Source organism: Uranotaenia lowii, chromosome 2 (genome assembly GCF_029784155.1).
Source record: "Uranotaenia lowii strain MFRU-FL chromosome 2, ASM2978415v1, whole genome shotgun sequence".
Taxonomy (NCBI): Eukaryota; Metazoa; Arthropoda; class Insecta; order Diptera; family Culicidae; genus Uranotaenia; species Uranotaenia lowii.
The window spans coordinates 363,775,530-363,800,088 of NC_073692.1; the positions used below are offsets into that span (position 1 = coordinate 363,775,530).

The window sequence follows — 24,559 nt, forward strand, 5'->3', positions numbered from 1 at the left end:
TCCCTCTCATAAGTGTGTCTTATTCTCACCCATAAGAGTCCCAATGTAACAGAAAGAGATACACTGCTGAGACAGATAAAAATGTGGCCTCGTTGTTGTTGTGTGCAGATTGATTTTATCTTCCTTCGTCAATGTACACAAAACGAAGAGAACAATTCTGCATTGATGTTTTCCATGCCTCGCAGGAATGAAATCACATCAACGCAACAACAGAACGAAGCTTTCCGTACACGAATGCACACGAGCGATCGTTGCCCGACGGACCGAGTGAACATAGCCTCACACCAACCTTGCCATATCTACGGATTTCTCTGTAGTTCAACGGATTTTAAGCTTTTCTACGAAGCTACGGATCGATGCTTGAAATCTACGGGTTTTCAGCATTTTCTACGGATTATCGAAAAAAATCATGGGATTCTGCGGATGAATGAAAATTCTACCAGACGACCAAAAAAAAGGTTGTCAAGGTTTTTTGTCAAAATCAATACATTTTCCGATTTTCGCTTGAGCGGTTTTCAATCTGGCAACGCTGCCTCGCACCCTTCTCTCGCTCGTTTCCCGTTCACTTGTATCCATCACTTTTAGCCACGCCCCGCCCCGATGCGTTGTCCGATAAATGTGCTCGGCTGCCGAACGAAAATGATTTGAATTTTGAATTCGCAGAACTGTACGTTCGCTTCGCTAAAGCGGGCCATAGACTACACAAATTGGCCTGTACAATTTCGATGATTCCACGTCGATTGTTTGATCTATGCTCGCCCACACACTATACAAACATATTTCACGCGAACACAAATGATTGCTGGCGAAAACAGCAAAAGCAACAAAAAAAACCATCTCCACCCCGGCTGGGAGAATGTTTTGTACAAAATATTTCGATCCCGACCGATTTTACTCCAACCGTTTGGGCGCTGATTCAAGCAGTGCCATACATTATGCAAATCGTGCTCACAGCGACAAAATTTCATCGAATTTCATCGCATTTGTACAAATGTTGTGTAGTCTGTGGCCCGCTTAATGTTTCTCCCGATTGCTGTTTACTCCTGCCGAGTTTACCCGAGCTTACTTCCTGATGCTTTCCGAGTTGAACTATCGATAGCATCATTGCAGTTTGAGTTTAACGAAATAAAATCGTTCTGCAAAGAAGGGAAAAGTGCTTCTGCTTGGGACATAGAACTTCCGATCTCTAAATTTCACGGGTAGTACCCGCGTGCTCTCTAGCGAATTGAAAAACCGCAAATTCGACATCGTAGCGCTGCAAGAGGCATGCTTAATGTTGCGAGATTGCCCGGTTTGCCCGTATATTTAAATCAAACTGGTGTTAAAAAATTTTTTGTTTATACGTCCAAAACGAAATTTTTAGAGCAACTTTCAAAACAAATCATGACAGGATTTTTGGAAGCCTAAAATACAATTTAAAATCTGCCGATAAATTTTGAAGAAAAACATTTTTTTTAAGTTCTTAATTTTTGATGAGTAATTCCGGTTTTGACCAAATTTGCCCAGATATTGCCCGGCTTTTAGTCGACAATTTTGAAATCAATTGCCCGGATTTTGCCAGGTTTTTACATAATATAGCCTGGATTTATCCGGCCCATATACGTGTTAAAAAAAATTTTGGCATCCTTGAGTATGCTGGAACAGCTCCACGGTACGTGCGTTCCGAAATAGTCATACCATCTCCCAGAGCTGCGGCAACACACACGGGCTTAGAACAGCTTTTATAGTGACGGGAAAGATGCAGAAGCGCGTGATCGGGTGATTGCCGATCGACCCACAAATATGCCGGTTGACATTCAAGGGCTGGTTCTTCAACATCAGCATCATCAACGTGCACAGCCCTTACCTCGGTGACGACAAAGACGAATTCTACGCGCAGCTGGAACGTGAGTAAAGTCTGCTTCATTTAATATTGGAACAAATTCTTTTGCTCATTGTGGCGCTCCTAGTGGACGGATTTGGAAACTTTTTTCACCCACGTGTCGGGAAATTCATTACCTTTGATCATGTATTTATGTCATAACACCAAACGATAGCATTTTGTAAACAACCGCCATGGAAGCCGAACGGAGAGATCAAATTGTGCACAGTTTTCTTACGAGTACGAGTACGAGAATTTCTTCGAAACAGCAATGAATATTTTTTTTAATTTGTTTTTATGAAAGAGTAAAGAAAATGCTACATTTGTATGAAAAACAAATTATGAATTCGTTAATAAATGACTGAACTACACGCAATTGTTTGTGTTCCAATATTAAATGAAGCAGACTTTACATCCGTCGAACTTGGTCAGCACTTGGTCGTACAGCTTTCGAGCACGGATTCTGGCCACATTGTTCTGCTTCAGCGTCCGATTTGGCTGTTTGCTGGCTCGGAATGACCTTATTCCTTCCCGGAGACGAATTCGTCGCACCGTACTGTGAGCGGCCTGGAACTTATTGGCCAAATCGCGGTCTGAAAGATTGGGATTCCTCTTGACGGCCTTGATGACTTTCCCACGCAGTTTCCGGTCGACAGTTCCACTCCGACGCTTCGAATGCGGCTTCCGAGCCGTCGTCAATGTTTCCTTGTACTGCTTGATAACACGCCAAACGGTATTTCTGGGCATTTTAAGCTGTTTAGCTAGCTTCGATGCCGACAACAATGGATTTTCAAGAAAACTGTGCACAATTTGATCTCTCCGTTTGGCTTCCATGGCGGTTGTTTACAAAATGCTATCGTTTGGTGTTATGACATAAATACATGGTGAAAGGTAATGAATTTCCCGACACGTGGGTGAAAAAAGTTTCCAAATCCGTCCACTAGGAGCGCCACAATGAGCAAAAGAATTTGTTCCAATATTAAATGAAGCAGACTTTACGACCGCGCGCTGTTTAAAACAAGATCGTCATCGGATTTTAACGCTCAAGTTTATCAGGAGGAGGTATTCAAACAGCTGTCCAACGGAAACGGCCTCAGACTGATAGATTTCGCCGCCTCCAGCACCGCCTCCCACACTAATACACCTGGAGATCACCGGAACAAACGTAATCACAGATCCACCACATTTAGATGGACAGCAGGCTATTCTCAAAAATCATCGACGTAAGATCCTGTCAAAGCGCCAACATGGAGTCAGATCACTATTGACGATGGTAAAGATGCGCCCAAAAAACGATCCGTAGTGAGCGACATACGTAACCGACGCCCACCTCGGTTAAATATCGCATGACGGAAGCAACCTGCGGTCGAAGCACACTACGCTCATTCGCTCAAAGCCGCGCTTTAAACAGAGGGCGTGCTTAACGCAGTCCCCCTCGAGGACTGTTGGAATACCATCAAAACAGTCATCTACAACGTTGCGGAAGAACTTCATCGGGAATGTGGAACGAACTCGACGGAAAGACTGGTTCGACGTGGAGTGTAGGAGGGTGATGGACGAAAAGTACGCTGTGCAGGCGGCAGTAGTGCGAAGAAGCACCCTTCGAAACGTGGAAAATAACAGACAGCGGAAGAGGCAGCGAGCTCGAATCTTCCAGGAAAAAATGCACAGCTCGTTGGAGGAGGAACTCGAGGAGCTGGAGCAGCAGCATCGTTCCCAGGAAACACCAACGTTCTATCAGAAGCTCAACGCATCCCGCATGGTAAGGAAGGAGGCATCCTAACAGACAATCGTGAGGTGATCAAAAGTTGGAAGCAGCAGTCCGATAAACACCTGTACGGAATATGCCGGAGACCAAGACAATGCGGAAAGATACATCGCCGGCGTAGCAAACAACACGTAGTGAGCCACTCCCAACGATGATTGAAGTTAAGGAAACCATTTGCCAGAGGTTTCGGAGACTCGCAAACGCAAATCGGGCCTTTCTGATCTGGGTTTCGATGTCTTTCTTGGTACCACCATCAGCCGTTATCTGGCTGCCAAGATAATGGAAACACACCACTTTCTAAACTTGTTGCCCAGCTACCACGACATTGGAAGGATTTTCTGTGTTGATTTCCATCGCCTTGGTCTTCCCGACATTGACTTTGAGACCTGCTGTCTTGAAACTTTCGATGAGGTCGTCGAGGGGTTAGGGAGCCCCTTATAAAATTATAAAAAAATTTAAATTAGGTGCACGCACAAGCTGGTGATGATAAAGGGTGATACGATCAAAATTTGGTCAATATCAACTTGACTTATTTCTTTCAATTTTGCATTTAAAAATCCTGAACATGCCTCATTTTGAAGGTATGTGTGTGTAGAATGTTGCTCTTATTTTGATTTTGGACTTCACTCCTCAGTTGTTGAGATGCCGTCCAAGGAAGAAGAGCAGCGTATCAAAATTTTGCTCGCGCATCGCGAAAATCCGAGCTTCTCGCACGCAAAGCTGGCAAAATCGCTAAAAGTTGCCAAATCAACCGTTACAAATGTAGTTAAAGTGTTTGGGGAACGTTTGTCGACAGCCAGGAAGTCTAGATCGGGGGTAAATCGAAAACCGTAAGCCACGGAGACTACAAAGAGAGTTGCCAGTAGTTTCAAGCGAAACCCTAACCTCATTCTCCGAGATGCCGCAAATAAGCTGGGCCTATCGTCTACAACCGTGCATCGAACCAAAAAACGAGCCGGACTATCGACTTACAAGAAAGTAGTGACTCCAAATCACGATGATAAACAAAATACGACGGACAAAGCGCGATCACGAAGGCTGTACACGACGATTCTGACGAAGTTTGACTGCGTGGTAATGGACGACGAAACCTACGTCAAAGCCGACTACAGGCAGCTTCCGGGACAGGAGTTTTATACGGCAAAAGGAAGGGGAAAGGTAGCAGATATTTTCAAGCACATGAAACTGTCAAAGTCCGCGAAGAAATATCTGGTTTGGCAAGCCATCTGTACCTGTGGCTTGAAAAGCAGCATTTTCATAGCCTCCGGGACTGCCAACTAAGAAATTTACGTGAAAGAGTGTTTGAATAAACGTCTGCTGCCTTTCCTGAAGAAACACGGTTGTTCCGTACTGTTTTGGCCGGATTTGGTATCTTGCCATTACGGTAAAATGGCCATGGAGTGGTACGCCGCCAACAACGTGCAGGTGGTTCACAAGGACAAGAACTATCCCAACACGCCAGAGCTCCGCCCAATTGAGAAATATTGGGCTAATGTCAAGCGGAACCTAAAGAAGACCAAAAAAAAAAACTGCTAAGGACGAGCAGCAGTTCAAGACAAACTGGCTTTTTGCGGCGAAGAAGGTGGACAAGGTGGCTGTACAAAATCTGATGGCAAGGGTTAAGTGTAAGGCCCGGCAATTCGGAATTGGAAAAGCGGAAGCCTAACTGAATATTTTCCTGAATTTTATACTAATGCCGTTTTCGTTTTCTCCACAAGCGCGGGGCAAAACTTTTTCTGAATAAACAAACAGAATCGTTGCCCGGGACGATGCAAATATATGGTTGCTATACTCACACTTATGTTTACCCCCAACACTGACAACTTTTACGGGGTGCAACCGCCTGCTTGAGGTTCAAATCTCGGGCAAAACTAGTGGACTTCTGAATTAATAACCGAACAAAATAACAGCAGCTAGGGCAAAACTCGTGGGTAACTAGGTTGCCACTGCCAATAAACGAAAACACTATAATTAAACTTGAAAAAGAAATTAAATTTGATTTTTTAAATAAACGATTTGACCGATTTACACGCGTTTTCCCTTGACCAAATTTTGACCGTATCACCCTTTACGCCTTAATGATTTATGCTTATGCAGCTTATGTATTGTTCCTCCCACCCTCGAAACTGTTCAATGTTTTTTTATTATATTGTAAATAGAAACAATTTTTGACAAGCAGTTATCATAAACGGGGTATGCTTTTGCAAAACAAACTTTCCGTCGATTATCGGGATTTGCGTATTTGCGGTGAACTGCTCTGAAAAAAAAACATTTCTCTAGGAACAATCATTCCACTATTTGAATTTCCTCAAATTTGATACAGAGGACTGAGTAGAACTTTCTGTCGGTGTTGTCGATCAATTTCTAGAAAATAGCTCCATGACTCCTTTGATATCTTTACCTTACAGTTCGATCATTCATACACGGAGAAAAATTACGCGAATTATGTGAGTTCAAGCAGGAAAAATCCATTGCTATTTTCATTTTCAAAATATAACAAATTGAATTTATAAAAAACCATATATTCATCGATTTTTGTGGTCTAACATGATCGAAATTTTCTGGGAGAAGTCAGCCACCATGGTCCTGAAAGAAAAAGAGGTTCCATTAAAATTCTGACCGACATCTCCTTTTTTAAATTTCCTTATCAAAAAATAGCTCGTTCGTCTTGGATATTAAAGTTGGCTGACCAATATTCGAGGTCTAGCCCTTAGTATTTTTAAAAAACACATTTGGAAACTGTATCTAATTTATCAGAATATCACATTTTTCTACAAATTGAGCATTTTAATGCAACAAACAATATATGGCTTTTCAACACAGCTGAAGGTAATATTTATGCAATTGTGTTCATTTTTTGACGATTTGAATATAAATTCAAACAAATTGACTTTTGAACACAGAAATATGAACAATTTTCGATCATTTAACAAATTTTCAACACAGACAGAAATTATATTGCTTGCTTTCAACAAAGAGGGACAACGATAATTTTTTTTAATGCTCATTATTTATGGTCTAGATCCGGAAATCCAATGCAAAAATAGTTCCGATGAGCCTGCAGAATCAATCTTTAATCTGAAGCCCTTTTCAAAAGAATCGACGGAGAAAGTAACAATTTTAATTGCCATTCTATATAAAACTGCAAAACTTTCGTAACTATTTTTGCTGGTATGCAAGAATGCTGTGTACATATACGGAGCTTTCAAGTGACGTTGAGCGCAATGGCCTACGTGTTATTTTCCAAGTGCTATGGGTCTAGCCAAGCATCAGTGATATTAGAGAACTAACTTTCAAGTTAACTATGAAAAAATAGCCTAACCTATCAGATTTTTGATTGTTAAAGCGATAAGCAGTTGTGAAATCCTGTACAGCCGAATCAACTTCACAACAACGCCAATTTGTTAGTCAATAAAGATGTTGATTAAGCAATATTATGGGTTCAATCAAAAATGTGTGATATGAAAGAGCCAACAATACGCATTTTGTTAATAACCTGCACATAATAGAGTTTACATACCGCAAAACGTTCAATCGATCTCATTACCCAACAACTCAGCTGTGCAGATGAACTTAATTAATTTGTTCGTGCTTTCATAAACATCTCCATCGACGCATCTTCGCCAAACGCATGGCTGTGGTTATGGCTTTTCCAATACTTAAACCAAGAGGCGGCAGCAATAAAAACGCGCTGAATTGGTTGGAGGTGGGAAAAATGGATGATTAAAATAAAAATTGCTCCAAGCAAACCAACCGAACACACGCTCCCCGTTTCCAAGCCCATCGAAGCCCAAGGCGTAGAGAAATTAATCAATTAAATTATTGCCAACAACTTTAGTTGAAAAGTGTGTGCCTACGAGCAGAGTTGATGAGTTCGAAGAAATTGATTCGATATGGTTAGAAAAGCTTGATTACCCTATGAGTAATATTTGTATTGCGGGGTTTTGCAACTTTATCGTTTATCTTTTTCTAAAACCAATCAAAAAAGGAAAATCATTTTCGAATCCAGTACCTAAAGAAATCTCATATCAGATCTAAGGTCATTAAACTCGGTGTTTAAATGTTAGTTTCAATATGATTATAAAACGATATGACTTTGATGGTTTCTGGAAAACCCCTCTATAACTAAGCCATAAATGAACGTCCTCCACAGTGTATACTTACTTTTTCCACCCAAAATTCAATCAACTGGAACATCGAAGTCGTTCTTTTCAATGAACTCTCGTCTATAGTCAATCATCCTTCCGGTATGCAAAGCACCACCAATCGTATGTTCAACCTCTAGAAAATCGATTTCGCATGACTTCCGCATTTTCCACAGACTTTTCAACGGTCGGACATCATCGAAACGACTAACAACTCTAACAACTCGATGTTGTTCACAGTATTGTGAAACACTAATTCTTGGGTGGTACTTATGCAAAAAAAAAATCCAACTAAACACACATGGGCCGCCACGTGCCACTGCCAAAGGGTGTGTGTGATTTATCGGTGCCCACCCTTAACTTAAGCCATTCTAACCGCACTGTTTGCAATGGTAGAGTTTTGTTATTTTTTTTTTCAATTTCGGTTTTAACCAATCGAATGCACTGCAGGAATTTCATTGCTCTTCGAATGGCGAACGTCTGTCTAATTGAGATGGTTTAACAGCGCATCCTTGAGGCAAAATTGATTTGGTGTGCGTACAAAGCATTTGAAATGCAACCAAAACGCTTAGCAAATTGGTTAATTTGAAAAAAATAAATTGATTGAGTTAGATGTAAGCAGGTTTGTTTGAAAAAAAAAATAGGCGTTTGCATTGAAAAATAGCTGGGCCATTCGCCCAAAGGGAGGTGTTAATGAGGATTCGTTCCATTTAAATTGGTACACCAACGAATATAGATTAATCCTAAAATCGGTTTAGGAGTGAGCTTCAGTGGATTGATTTGTTAAAAGGATACATAAAATTTTCTCCAAACTAAGGTTTTGGTTACCTGTTTTGGATTTCAAATTTATTAATTTAGACATACAATTTATCAGTAAAATTGACTCATACTAATAACAATTCTGTTTTCTCTTTCTCATTTGCAGGGCGTTTCGGTCGGGTGATTGTCATCTCCAAAGACGAAAACAACAAGAACCTTCTGAGGAGAGAAGTGTGGGAGGAGCTGCGGCTGCTGGATGGGATCATCCAGAATGCAACGGCCCACTACGATGGGGAATCGTATACCTATCGGGACATTTGTGCCCGATGGGAAAAGGAGTGCTTTACCAACGATATCCTCAATCTGGACCAGATTATTGATGAGGTAAGTTCAAAATACCTTCTTTCAAGAACATCAGATGCAATACTAAGATGAGCTTTCATAACGTCGTATAAAACATCTTAAGAATTCATAGAAAACTGCTGCAAAAGTAATCAAAAAAATTTTAAAATTTGTATTTCACATATCAAATATGTTGTCCCGGCTACACATATTCTATATGGAATAAAGTTGCGACTAGTTTATGTCAGTTTTTTTTTTTCGTAATAAAACCGTTTGTTTAAATGTTGTTTCGTACTATATAATGAAAGCTCACGCAAGAATAGGAATTTGAAATTCTATTTAAAAATAGGTTTTATAAAAATGCGTTTATAATTTATGAGATTCATACACCAGTATAACGTTGCATTGACCTCACATAAAATCACTTTTAAATTCCCATTGAAAAAGATATAAAGAACGTTTTCGTCGATTCTGCTCATTATTTTTTTTATCTCAGAACAGCTTTTTAATTTTTTTTAAGAAAGGCTTAAAAAAGCATACAGAAAATTATAAGACCTTATGGTAGATGCAGTTACTGAAATCTAATTGTATTATGTACTTCCCACAGCCTTTATAGAATTTCCCCCCTATGACCCATATGGCAAATAGTTTGAAATCTTACTAAAAAATTTATTAAACATTTGTAGGATTTGTTTTACAAGTTATATAGAACGCCAGAGGCATGAAATAACACTAATATGTTTCTTAAAATATAACACCATTCACACAATAGGGGAGATAAGGGCATAATGGCCACCTTAAGAAGGACGTTTATTTAACCATAGGAAACAGTAATAATATGTGAGTTACATCATATATTTGTGTTCAGATACTAAAGGAGTCTATTTGGTATCTGAAAATTTGAAGAAGTAGATAGAAACGTCTAAAAATGCATTTCAATTTTTTTTTACGAAAGCTGAAAACCAATCACTGGCAGTATAAGCACCATTAATCCGGGTACGATGATCGATCTAGTAGCGAATTAAACTCGATGAAGTCAAGTGTATTATAGAGCTACAGCTTGACTTGTTTCATCTGACAATTTGGCCTATTGGTAAGATATCAGAGAGATATTTAGAGGACTCGACTTTGATTCCTGGTCGCTGCGATTTTTTTCCATATACCATCCATGATCAGTATGCTAAATCGTCAGATGAAAACTAGTCAAGCTGTAGCTCTATACCATCAAGACGCCATTCACCGCCCAGTTAAGCGGTTTTTCAACTTCAAACATGTGTAATAAAAAAACGACGGCAGATTTTTATTCGCTTTCTTTTCCAATACATCCCAAAACTGCTCTACTTTAAATAAAAAATTTAGTGGAATGCGAAAAATGTACGCTTTTCGAAATAAATAACTAAACTTTGGGGTGTTCAACTGGCCCCATTACCGCCCACTCGACTTTTCCGGGTATCGATAATGTTTTCTTAAGGAAAAACTATCTAAACAACACGGAAACTTTTCTTTTTAGTATTTTCCATACAACGAGCTGTCAAAACCATATTTTGGCTCTTTAGAGAATACATTTTGTGAAATTTTTTCCGCAAATTTAGTACAAATTTTAACAAAGTGCGTTGACTGACAAAATGATGATTCCCGACAAACAATCTCAAGTAACCGGTTACTTTCAGCGATAAAACATCATTTTCTAACATAATCAAACTAAATGCTTCTTACAATTTACACATTTGACACAATACATGCGTTAAAAACAAAGAAATTGTGCGTGACCGGTCATTAGAAACCCACACTTTTTTTATACACCAATTACCGCCCATCACTAAACGTTTCAAAAAACAACAACTATTGAAAAAAATCGAAAATTTGTTAATGCAAATCTATTCTACGAAAATAAAACGTCGTTTCAAGTCGATTTTAGGTCCAATAGGTACTATCTAGTAAACAAAAAACCTTTTTGCCCTAGGAGTACAGTAATGCTTAGCTCGCTAACAGGCGTCGAATTCAATAATTTGACCGGAAACGAAAAACCAAATATTTAATTTCTGGCTATAGTTAGCATAATTAAGTGATGTTTTTCAGTGAAATGTTCGAACAATGATGCCGACACAGAACACAGGTCTTATATTTGGAGAAAAGATCCCAGTTTTTTCAAAATACACACAAAAGGGTGATTTTGGGCGGTAAATGGTGTCTGGGCGGTGAATGGCGTCTTGATGGTAATTCAATTGACTTCATCGAGCTGAATTCACTGCTAGATTCGACGGCAGAAAATGCTCATTTTGCCCCGATCAATGGTGCCCTGTTCCTGAGGTGGAAGCAATGCTTAATCATGGTGAAATACAGAATTCTATTTTTTTTTTGTTTCGATTATAGTCGTTTTATGGCATTCGCGACTTTATCAACGTAACAGTGTGCGGATCGTTATTGAAAAACTTATCCGGAACAACTGTGTTCGATGTTTACTCTTGGGCTCGAACTCACGGACATCGGCTCAGGAGACAACAGACTTGCCAACTGGGCTATACCACAATCCACATATACAGAATTCTAAAATCCATATGCCGTATGAGAATTATGAAATTTATAAATCTCTGGACATTAGTTTACTTAAAAATAATCCTTCTTTTTTAGATTATCGATCCAGTAAACAGTAGACAGTAAACACTGAACACATTTAACTTTGTATTCAATTAAATATTTGAGATTTTGCTAAAAGAGTTGTGGACGAAAAATTTATCAGATTTGTTTTTAATACACTGACTTTGAGTTTCATATCAAATTTTTGAACCTAACTATCTATTTCGACTGGTAGTCTTAAAAGCAAGGATTTTTTTTTTTGTAGAATTGAATTGAAAAAAGTAGATATCAATATTGATTGTACGTTACAGATGAATAATGGAGAAATTTAAACCACCTCTAATTCTTTTGTATAAAACATACGCCGTAATTTTCATCCATTTGGTTTTTTTTATCAAATCCGTACTAAGCTTTTTTAACGTTATCAACTATAAAATTATGATAAGAACGAAGATTTAATGATCTAATGATGAAAAGTGAAAAGTCAAAATGGTAAACATGTTTTTTTTTTTTATAAATTAAAGGAAGCAACCTACGAACTAATTTTTATTTAACCAGTTCTCTGATTTTTGAAAAAAAAATTTGGCAATTCCTGGTGGTGAAAGAGAAATAAGAGAAATCAAAAGTGGGAAAGATCACATGCGGGATATACAAGCAGGGTTGCCAACTTTTTTTTCAAAAATCTGGGAAGTGGTGAAATAATAATCAAGCTTCGTTAAAGTAACGGAAGTTTCGCTCAAAGTGATGACATTTTTTTGGTCATCGCTCCACATTTTCACTCTTATATGTGTTGTGAACCTACTTGGTTGAATAATACTACTGAATCAAAGCAATCGAAAGATTTCCTTTAATTTCCTTTTTTAAATAAAAATTAAAGGGAACACATTTTCACTTTTTAACTTCAATAATGGTACCTAATCGAGTTCCTTACTACCCATTTTTTGTAACATTCGTAAAAATCAGGCATATTTTCGAAAATTAGGAAAAATCAATGGCTTATCAGGTTGTCATGCTGAGCTTCGGAAAATCAGGCAAATCCTGAAAAATCAGGCACAATGGCATCTCTGGTGTTTCGATAGAAGGTCCAGCAGTTGATCGGCAGAGCTCGATGTGCACGCTCGTGTCAGTCGATTCCGTCATGTTCACCGCGGTGAAATTGGCTAACGCGCCGTTGTACTGAAGCGGAGATTCCGGGGTCAAGTCTTGCCGGTGAACCGTTGTATCTTTTCCCAAAATTCATAATATTTACAGTTTATGTTCTTTCTCTCTTTGATACCTCATGTTTCTCATATACTTTCCATCACCTTCGAAAATTTCAAAACCGATGATATGAAATGAAAAAGTTTTTAATTTATTTTTTTTTACGTTTATTACTGATTGTTTTTGATGAAAAACAATGAAACGAAGGGCTTGAACTTGTTTTTTTTTTCTTGTGATCTTTGTGTGATCTTGTGTTCTTTTAAATATTCTTCTTTTCTCAATGTTTGCCTGGTTTTATCCAGGCCAGCTCGGGTTTTCAAGGAAAAAAAGGGAAAGGTCAGGTCCAGCCCGGTTGCCCGAATATCGAGGAAAAAAAACCAAATTTTGCCCGGATTAATCCACAATACTTGCAAAAACCAAACAAAATATCAAATTCAGCAAACAATTTATGATTTATGATAGACGGCCGTTAGGGAAACACGCGGCCAAAAAAGTTTTTTTCTGAAGATAGCTGAAGCTCAGTAGGCCGAAACGTAAAAAAACAGCAGTTTTAATCTCGTCCTAAATAAATCACCGAAAAATTATCAATCAAAGAAAACCATAAAAATATTTTTTGTATTTAAATACTCTTTCCAATTTTTACCATCTGCTAGATTAGCACTCGAGTTATTTGGAAAAGAATGTATGGGAGCTCCTCTTCCCCATTCCTATCGAATCAGTGAGTGTAAGGAGGAAGAATCCTTAAACAATCAAAGAAAAAAATACTCGAATACCCCCTGCTATTTTGTTGTTTGTATAATAAGTTCTCGAGTGATCCAAAAATTTTGTATGAAACCCTCCTCCTTCCAATTGAAGAAAGGGAGGGGTCTCGAATCATAAAAAAGTCATTTTACGTACTCGAATATACTTCCATGATAAATTTGATTTTTTGTTTTTTGTTTGGAACCATTTGCTTGATTAGTTCTCGAATTTTACCAAAAAAAAATGGGACGCCCCTTCTTCTTTTTTCTATCTCCACACTGAAAAGAGGGAAGAGTCTCAAGCCATCTTCAAAATATTCTTCCTACCCATATACTTTCGCACGCCAAAATTAGTTCCGTTAGCTTGATTATTTTTCAAGTTGTGCAAAAATTGTATGGAAGCGCGCTTCTCCGCATCCAATTCCCTATTGGAAGAAGGGAGGGGCACTTAACCATTTCAGCAATATTTCTTGTAGCCGAATACACTCTCATACCAAATTTGGATCAATTTACATGATTCTCGAGTTATTCAAACATGTTTCTTTTGTTTAAGAGGCCCCCTCCCCCCTTCCAGAGAGTGGGAGGGGTCTCAAACTGTTGTAAGAACCTTCCCCGGCCCTCAAAGATCTCTCCTGCCAAATTTCACGCAAATCGGTTCAGTAGTTTTTGAGTCTATACGGAACAGACAGACAAAAATTAATTTTTAAATATACATCTGTCAAAATCCGGTAATTTTATTCCAATATTTCGAGCGAAAAAAACCGGGCAAATTTGGTCTAAACCCAGAAATCATTCAACATACATAAATCGAGAAAAAATATTCAAAAGTTTTTTCTTTGATCTAGAAACCTTTCATGATTATTTTTATGGACGCATAAATCAAAAAAATTATAACACTGTTCCTTTTTTTTTCGTTTAGCAAATAAAATGCAACTTAACGTTTTAAACAAACAAATTGTAAAAAAAATGCGAATAATCCGGTCTTTCTTCAATGAAATCCAGGCAACCATGCCGGATCGGACTTTTTCCAAATTATATATTATATACCCGAATAAAACCGAATAAAAGCAGGAAATCTTGCAACATTAGTTTAAAGTATGAAACTAAATTATACACTTTCATTTTAATTGAAACGTTTATTGTTAAATTTAAAATCAGTTTAAGCTCAATAAGATGAAATCATGACCGAACACTAATTTAATTTACTAAATTTTCCCCTCTCATGAAATTTAATATTCCCGTATATATTCCGGTTTTTTATTGAGTAGGTGAATTTTATGATAAATCTTTTCAAAACTAGATGAATTGGCGCTGTTTATTGAATTTACAAGACAAGTTGACATATTGACATACGACATGACATATTAGTATTAGCTTAGCTTAGCTTAGCTTAGCTTAGCTTAGCTTGATTGACTACTCATATTCGCCTTAAATCATTGAACTCAAAATTCTTCATATCTCTCGTGAGCTTCCATTACGTAGTATGAAACAAAATGTAAGCAAAGAGTATTATTACGAAAAAAATACAAAAACTGACATGAACGACTGACAACTTAAAATTTAAACTTTACTGTTCTGATTACTGTTAAAGCAGTTTTCTCTGAATTCTTAAGATGTTCCATACGCCGTAATACTAGATCATACATTATTATACAGCTATGAAATATTTAAGAAAACAATTTTTTCAACGCCATCTTCATTTAAACATTTGTCCTATGAAAAAGAAATCGATTGCGCTTAGTGAAGAACCCCATTTCGAAAATTCCAAACTTTTTACTGAGTGGTTCAATTTAAGCAAAGTTTGTCAGGTACTGATATAAAAAGTGATATGGTCAAAATTTGGTCAATATCTACTGGACATATTTCTTTCAATTTTGCATTTAAAAAACCTGAACACCCCTCATTTTGAAGGTGTGTGTGTGTGAGTAGAATGTTGCTCCTATTTTGATTTTGGTATTCACCCTTCAGTTGTCAAAATGCCGTCCAAGGAAGAAAAGCAGCGTATCAAAATTTTGCTCGCGCATCGCGAAAATCCGAGCTACTAGCATGCAAAGCTGGCAAAATTGCTAAAAGTTGCCAAATCAACCGTTAAAAATGTAATTAAAGTGTTTGGGGTACTGTGCAGACCGGTCCGGAGCTCCGAAGCCCGGAAGTAGAACCAGAGAGTCTACTGTTCACGAACTACCGGGAGAATCACACAGGTACGTTTGTCGACAGCCAGGAATTCTGGATCGGGGGGAAATCGAAAACTGGAAGCCGCTGAGACGACAAAGAGAGTTGCCAGTAGTTTCAAGCGAAACCATAAACTCTCTCCAAGATGCCGCAAATAAGCTGGGTGTATCTTCTACAACCGTGCATCGAGCCAAAAAACGAGCCCTACTATCGACTTACAAGAAGGTAGTGACTCCAAATCGCGATTATAAACAAAATACGACGGCCAAAGCGCGATCCCGGAGGCTGTACACGACGATTCTGACGAAGTTTGACTGCATGGTAATGGACGACGAAACCTACGTCAAAGCCTACTACAAGCAGCTTCCGGGACAGGAGTTTAAAACGGCAAAAGGAAGGAGAAAGGTAGCAGATATTTTCAAGCACATGAAACTGTCAAAGTTCGCGAAATAATATTTGGTTTGGCAAGCCATCTGTACCTGTGGATTGAAAAGCAGCATTTTCATAGCTTCCGGGACTGTCAACCAAGAAATTTACGTGAAAGAGTGTTTGAATAAGCGTCTGCTGCCTTTTCTGAATAAACACGGTTTTTCCGCCCTGTTTTGGCCGGATTTGGCATCTTGCCATTACGGTAAAAAGGCCATGGAGTGGTACGCCGCCAACAACGTGCAGGTGGTTTCCAAGGACAAGAACCCTCCCAACACGCCAGAGCTCCACCCAATTGAGAAATACTGGGCTATTGTTAAGCGGAATCTAAAGAAGACCAAAAAAACTGCTAAGAACAAGCAGCAGTTCGAAGCAAACTGGCTTTCTGCGGCGAAGAAGATGGACAAGGTGGTTGTACAAAATCTGATGGCAGGGGTTAAGCGTAAGGCCCGGCAATTCGGATTAGGAAAAGCGGAAGCCTAACTGAATATTTTTCCTGAATTTTATACTAATTAAACTTGAAAAAGAAATTTAATTTGATTTTTGAAATAAACGATTTCACCGATTTACACGCGTTTTCCCTTGACCAAATTTTTACCGTATCACCCTTTAATTTGCAACGCAATCTTCAAATTATATTTTTCATGGAAACAGCTATAACTCGTTTCAAACTCATGCGCAACTTTCAAGTTTTGTTAAGTCTAATAAATGTAACTATTTTGAGAAAAAGTTTGATGAAAAATAATAACCGATCAACTTCAAAACATAGTCATTTGTAATTTAATCATGAAATAAGTTTGCTGTTTTAAAATTCTAACATACTGTTTTTCCAACTTACAGGTGGAAGCCGGTGAGCTGAATCTCACCTTTCCAGTCATGTTTAATCCGGTCACATGGGATGCACACGTGTTTCCGGTCTTCTTCGGGGGGACACAAGTCTCGGAGGACAACCTGATCATTTCCGTTCCCTCGCTGCAGCTAGTATACTTTGTGACGGCTGATTCCAAACGGCAGGACGCACGTGGTGCCACCTGGGAGGAAGCTTTCCTGGATGCAGTCGGCTATGCGGAGGACAGTGGCACCGTCTTCAAACACATATCGGTGGCCCGATTTGCATCCCGAACGTTGGATCACGAGCTGGAAAAGAACACTCGGACAGTCGTGCCTTACTTCAGCTCGACCTTCATACTGATGGCGGTTTTCAGGTGAGTTCCTACACGATTTATCGTTTTGTTTCAGGAGGAATCATCTAATTTTCCGCCGGGGCATGTGTGGTATTTTTCACAAGTTATTGGAATGGATGAGTGGAATCGCGTGAGCAGTAAATTACTGAGAAAGTATGCCACCGAAACTGATGCTCGAAAGTTCATACTTTTCTGTGTAATATGAAATTTGAGTCATGATGGAGCTTACATTAATAAACCAATATTTTTAGAAGGAAAACTTAATTTTTCCAATTCAATTTTTTTCGTTTCATCACTTCTCGTCATTTTAATGAAAAAATCAAGCAGTTTGATAAAGTATTATAGCTCCAATGTCAAATTCATTTGTGTTAGGGAAAAATTTATTAAAACCCTTTAAAACCTTTTGGAATTCTTGAAAACACTTAAAAATGCAGTTATCTATTCAAATCATTCGTAGAAGCACGATTATTCACTTGCACATAATAGATTTTATGAAAAAACACATCAGTGATACTATTTTTATTTCGCTCCCTTTTTCTTTTTTTTTTTGTCCTCAACGCCAATTGGTTCATCGGAAAAAAGTAGATTTATACTTGAGTTGTCAGTTGATCAATTTTTTTAACTGACAATTTTGACACAACAAACAAAAAATGTTGACAATTGTCTGTCATTCATATTTTAACAAACCAAACACACATGCTACTATTCTTGTTTCGCTCACTGTATAAAGGAGTTGCTTTTAGAATCAAGACCTCTCCTGATTCAAATCTTAACAAATAAAAAGGTAAAAAACCTCACCGATTCACATCAATCCTAATCTATTCTAACCATATTTTTTACTCACATATGCACTTGAACTCTAGATAAATTACCTGTTCACGACTTTTGTGACTCATGCATATCGTTCCGGTCATCGGGCTGAACCTATTTTACCTTCCCCATATTTCTCATAACCACATTAACGTCTTTCTTTCTCTATTCCCAGCGTTGTGACGTGCATGATGGGTGACGTCGTCCGGTCGAAACCGTGGCTCGGCCTGATGGGCAACGTGTCTGCTGTGATGGCCACGATGGCCGCCTTTGGACTGGCCATGTACCTCGGCATCGAGTTTATCGGCATCAATCTGGCGGCACCGTTTCTAATGATCGGTAAGTGAGATTATTGGGGCGTGTTGTGGGATTTTGAGACAATATCGCTCTCTTGAGCTTGGGGTGGGTGAACTATTACCCTCGAAAGACTCGAAATCTGGTAAGCGGACACTAATTGGAACGGCTTGCTTGCTGATCATTCAAGCGCACAACAATGTTGCATTTTGTATTAGGGGGTGGAACAAGTGATAGTTCACGACCACGATCAATTCAAAGGGTTTTTAAGGGCTAATTCAGTTCGTTTCATATTCAATGAGTCATCCTTCTGGCTTTATCATATTGGAAACCAAAATAAAGCCTGACCGTGATTGACGTAATTCTACTTTTCTTTGCCATGTTTACTCGTTTCAATAAGAAGGATTGATTCAAAATGATTCTTGGACTTGTGATATAGCTCAGTTGGCTAGTCAGTTGCCTCTTGAGCCTAAAGTATGATACGGTCAAAATATGGTCAAGGGAAAATGCGTGTAAATCGGTGAAATCGTTTATTTAAAAAAATCAAATTAAATTTCTTTTTCAAGTTTAATTAGTATGGGAGAGTGGGGAATCATGGGCCACTTTTTTTCGTTGTTCCATAACTTCTTTATTATAAAATATAAAATTAAAATAAAAAATGGTATGGTTTTCTACATTTTCAAGGTATTATAAGGTTTTTTTTTTAATTTTATTAAGTTATTTTCCCCAAATTCTGACTGTTTGAAATAAAAGCAATATTTTTTGGATTTTGAAAAATGGTGGGGAATCGTGGGCCACCAAATCCAAATTGACCAAATAACATGCAAAGTTTATGAGTTGACCCAAAACTGTGACTTCCTAATTCATTTCGTTATTTTAAAGCAATTTCAGATAATGAAATAAAAAAGAGAGCTGTGTATGATCGTATAAATTCGAAAACCTGGATCGCGAACGTTTTGGTAAAATATCTTATATAGGATGGACAAAATATTTTTCATAACTCTTCATTTGGCATAAGAGAAATTTATAGATATAAAAAACGTATTTTAAGTTCTGAATGTGTATAAAAACATAAAAATATAGGTGATTCAAGATGTGTGGCCCACGATTCCCCACAAGCTATGATTTACAAATTGATTGCATTTGTGTGACTTATTGATGTTTCATCAAAAATTCCTTTTCCACGTGAAAGATCATGACAAAACTAAGATCATAAGCGTATGAGCATATTTTTGTTATGCCCTTTAGGTTCCCCATCGATGAAATTAGCGGGTGTTTTTTTAATTATGTAATTAAATTTTTCTAACTTTTTTAGTTTGATAAATAAAAGAAGCATATGATACATATTTCAGTCAACAACATATAGGAATATATGCTCACACAAAGCGACGACGATGACAGTTGGTTTGAGATTTTTATCTCAACACATATCTGAGATATTAAAAGTGGCTCACGTTTCCCCATGGCCCACGATACCCCACTCTCCCCTATAAAATTCAAGAAAAATATTCAGTTAGGTTTCCGCTTTTTCAAATCCGAATTGCCGGGCCTTACGCTTAACCCCTGCCATCAGATTTTGTACAGCCACCTTGTCCATCTTCTTCGCCGCAGAAAGCCAGTGTGACTTGAACTGCTGCTCGTCCTTAGCAGTTTTTTTGGTCTTCTTTAGATTCCGCTTGACAATAGCCCAGTATTTCTCAATTGGGAGGGTTCTTGTCCTTGGGAACCACCTGTACGTTGTTGGCGGCGTACCACTCCATGGCCTTTTTACAGTAATGGCAAGATGCCAAATCCGGCCAAAACAGTACGGAACAACCGTGTTTCTTCAGGAAGGGCAGCAGACGTTTATTCAAACACTCTTTCACGTAAATTTCTTGATTTACAGTCCCGGAAACTATGAAAATGCTGCTTTTCAAGCCACAGGTACAGATGGCTTGCCAAACCAGATATTTCTTCGCGAACTTTGACAGTTTCATGTGCTTGAAAATATCTGCTACCTTTCTCCTTCCTTTTGCCGTTTAAAACTCCTGTCCCGGAAGCTGCTTGTAGTAGGCTTTGACGTAGGTTTCGTCGTCCATTACCATGCAGTCAAACTTCGTCAGAATCGTCGTGTACAGCCTCCGGGATCGCGCTTTGGCCGTCGTATTTTGTTTATAATCGCGATTTGGAGTCACTACCTTCTTGTAAGTCGATAGTCCGTTGTAGACGATACACCCAGCTTATTTGCGGCATCTCGGAAAGAAAGGTTATGGTTTCGCTTGAAACTACCGGCTACTTTCTTTGTCGTCTCAGCGGCTTCCGGTTTTCGATTTCTCCCCGATCCAGACTTCCTGGCTGTCGACAAACGTACCCCAAACACTTTAATTACATTTGTAACGGTTGATTTGGCAACTTTTAGCGATTTTGCCAGCTTTGCGTGCGAGTAGCTCGGATTTTCGCGATGCACGAGCAAAATTTTGATACACTGCTCTTCTTCCTTGGACGGCATTTTGACAACTGAAGAGTGAATTCCAAAATCAAAATAGGAGCAACATTCTAGAAATGAGGGGTGTTCAGGTTTTTTGAATGAAAAATTGAAAGAAATACGTCAAGTTGGTATTGACCAAATTTTGACCGTATCACCCTTTATGTCCGCGAGTTCGAGCTCAATAAATAATAAATAATAAACATAAAGATGATAAATGACTATAATCGAAACAACAAAACATAGTACTGCTCAAAATAACCTAATTATTAAAATTTCATTGAAAAAGTATTCATTCTATCAGGGAAGCGTAGATACTCAAATGATTCACATTTTGTAGTATTATTTATATCCTAACACCTTTGTGTGATCAAAGTACATCGCAATCAAGTTCTTGAGTCAAGTCTCTCGACTCAGTTAATTGTTGGAATAACGCGACTCAATCTGTGGCACTGAATACTAATCAGCAATAGCCCCTGTGCTGATTGGAAGACTTTTTGCGGATCCCCTGTTTTATTGCCGTAACTTTTTCGAAATCTCATCGATACGAGTCGAAGCACATCTTTAAAATATTTATAAAAAAAATTAAAAAAGGAATTTAATAGAAATAGTAAAATTTTCAGAGAAACAGATTTTGTTATTTGGAAAATGGTTCAAAAAAATCCCGACCGCTCTGTGAAGTATTTAAAATTATTCCATTTCAAGTATAACCAAAGTTTAAATTTAATCATTTTCAAGGTATTTTCACTGCAATTCGGCGTTAAAATCCAATGCCAGCAAAGGTTTCTCACTTTAATCCAGGTTTTTTTTTTTCATAAAGGTTATCCCCAATCCTTCTTCCTCAACTCAAAAAATTATAAATTTTACTGATAAAATAAATCATAACTTCCCAATGAAAGTTTCAAATCAATTATATTTTCGTAAGTAATTGATAAATTTTTCAAAATGATGTTTCTTATTCTGAACTAGAAATTTGCATCAAAATAATTTCTAAGTAGTCTAGTCTCAAAATTTGAAATAAAATTTCCCAAAACACAGATTTAGACAATAAAAAAATAATTCAAAAATAAATGTCAGATCTGGTAAAAGAAACCATGATTAATTGTTAGAAAAAAGATAATAACTGTTATTTAATATTCATCTTAATAACACTTCATTTCTTCATTTTCACCGGTAGGATTGATTGAAAAAAATCTGTTGTAGTGTTTGAATTTGAAAAAAAATTAATCACGATTTGAAACGTGAATTTTTGATTAGGAAAACAAGATTAAAGGTTTATGTTTTTAGAACACCAAAAAATCAGAATTGAAAAACATAGAAAAAATTATCAAAAATATTTCTTCAAATAAAATAGTTTGGCTTTAAAATTCGAAAAAAATTTTTTTTAAAAATAAAAAATCTGTACTACAAAATTCGGTAAATGCATTTGTAAATAAAAATAAAATATGAAGCTTCAAAAGACAAGTTTTTTATCGTTTAAGGGGGGAGTAGGGTCTAACACTTTCAAAAAATCGATTTTTTTATTTTTTTTTTTATTTCTAATTGTAAAACATTTCAAGAATGTTGTGTCAAATTTTCAAGTCAATCGAAGCAAAACTGTAGAAATTATAGGCCTTTATCTCCTCTTATCTAATACTGCAAGAGAGAGAGAGCAGAAACTTCAAACGCGTTTTTCTCGAAAGCACATTTTTAAAGTCAGTGGACATCTCCATTTGAAAACTACTTCACCGATTCTTTTCAAATTTGGAACATATTTTCTACATATAAAATACCAAACCCCAACGATTTTCTTTTTTTTAACTTTGGGGAGATTTTACAGATAAAAAATGGCGGATTTTTTCGTGAAAATCGTAGTTTTTACTTCAAACAGCCACAAAAATTTCATAAAAAAATTTTTAAGTTAAATAAAAACGTTGTGGTTCAGAAAAACATCTATTAAAAATATTTTGCTCTGATTTTTTTACTTCAGATGATTCTGTGCTGAGATACAGTGTCCACCGCAAATAATGTTTTCTAAAAGGCATCCTCGAAAGTGCTCCGTCACCGGCTCATTTTTCACTATTTTTCTACGAAAAAATTACTGAATGTTCTTTTAATAATGCTTTGTATAATGCAAAAAATTTGAATACATTTGTTGAACGATAGCTTTAAAAAAAATCGTAAAAATGGTGTTTTTTCACCCGTTAGACCCTACTCTCTCCTTAAGAAGTGTTTTTTAACACTATTTGTACCGGAGGGGGTCAAATGACATTTTTTTAACTTTAAATGACTATAACTCCCATTGAAATTGTTTTTTTCGCAAATTTTTCGTCATGACTATTTTAATTTTCAAAATGCGCATATTTATACATTAAAATATTTTTTTTAAGTTTGTAGATTTCATAAAACGTATGTGGTAAATTGTGGTATACCTACGCTAAAACTCTCTTGTTTCTCAACCGATTTTTACAAAATTTATAATTTTGGAAAGCTTGTAACGTTTTTTGTTGACAATATTCAGCTACAATCATTGATTTTAAAGTTATTCGACATTTAAGGAAAAAATCCGAAAAAACATGCTCCGGAAAAAAGACTGTAAGTCAGTTATTAGGATCTCGACCAAAAATTCATTTAGTGCCTTAAAAAGCTGAAGTTAGAAGCTATATGTTGCACATATGGATAAAAAATTTAAAAAAATTTAAGATCATGACCACAAAAAAATGTTAAAAAGTGGTGTAATAATCGAACTTTTTAATGAATCAATTGTCAAAGCTCGTCCAGTCACAGTAGAAATTTTTGGAAAAGTAAATTGGAAAATTGACGTTATTTGTTAAATTATTTCAATAACAAAAGCTGTTAGGAAAATAACATATTTAGATTCAAGATTCAAGATTCAGATTGAAAAAGTTTCGGTTGAGCCTGAAATTGATTTCTTGAAGAATGTATCATATCAACATTTGTAATGACATACACGATTTGTTTTGAATCGAAATTTTTAATAGTAAAGTACAGTATATTAAACTTATAATTGGTTTTGCTTATTCTAGGAGGTAAACACCTGTTACATGGTGTTCATCGATGAATTAACTAATGACTCTGATTTGTTACACTTTTTATTAAAAACCCATTCAAAAGAGTTGAAGTTTGAGTTTGAATACAAAAGATTAATTCAATTGCAAATTAAAATTTACAATAAGAAATTAGTTTGAATTCGTGAACGTCATATAGCGTCGTAAACTGATATGTCTCAAGCCTAGGGTGATTTGAGACAAAAATTCCGCCGGTGACGAGCCAAATTTCTGACTTGTTTGTTAACACTTATTTTTAAACAACTTTTAAAATCAAGTAATTTCCCGATACTAAGAAGAAAATTTTATTTGGAAAAAAATCTCCCTAACCCCTAAAAAATACGCAAAGAAACATTTCTCATTCTAAAATGCCCTTTCGTACCAAATTTGGTTTCTTTCGTATAATTTGTTTAAAAAAATTTATGGGGCTTCCGTCTGCTCTTCCTATCTTACTAAATAGAAGAAAAGAAGATTATCAAATAATCTGAGAAAGATGCTATACAAAATATGGTTTCGAACAGTTCTAGAGATATGGAAAGGTATAGTAAGGTTGTCAGAATTTTTTCAGCACGTACCCGGGCCGGAAAATCCGGGCTATTTTTGTCATAAAACCTGGCAAAATCCGGGCATTTGATTCCTAAATGTCGACCAAAATTCCGAGCAATATCCGGGCAAACTTGGTCCAAATACAGGAATTACTCAACACAAATCAAGAAAAAAACCTGAAAATAATTTTTTTTCATCAGCAGTTTTTAAATTGTATTTTCACT

The 24,559-nt window shown here is 37.0% G+C and overlaps 1 protein-coding gene across 1 annotated transcript in view; it reads left to right on the forward strand.

Moving 5' to 3' along the window:
• LOC129749407 (patched domain-containing protein 3) overlaps positions 1 to 24,559 on the forward strand; it is a 167,665-nt gene that overhangs the window by 42,008 nt on the left and 101,098 nt on the right. The window contains exons 3-5 of the mRNA XM_055744379.1: positions 8,700 to 8,917; positions 16,831 to 17,195; positions 18,160 to 18,323. Of these exons, the coding sequence (XP_055600354.1) occupies positions 8,700 to 8,917; positions 16,831 to 17,195; positions 18,160 to 18,323 (747 nt within the window). The remainder of the gene's footprint in view (positions 1 to 8,699; positions 8,918 to 16,830; positions 17,196 to 18,159; positions 18,324 to 24,559) is intronic.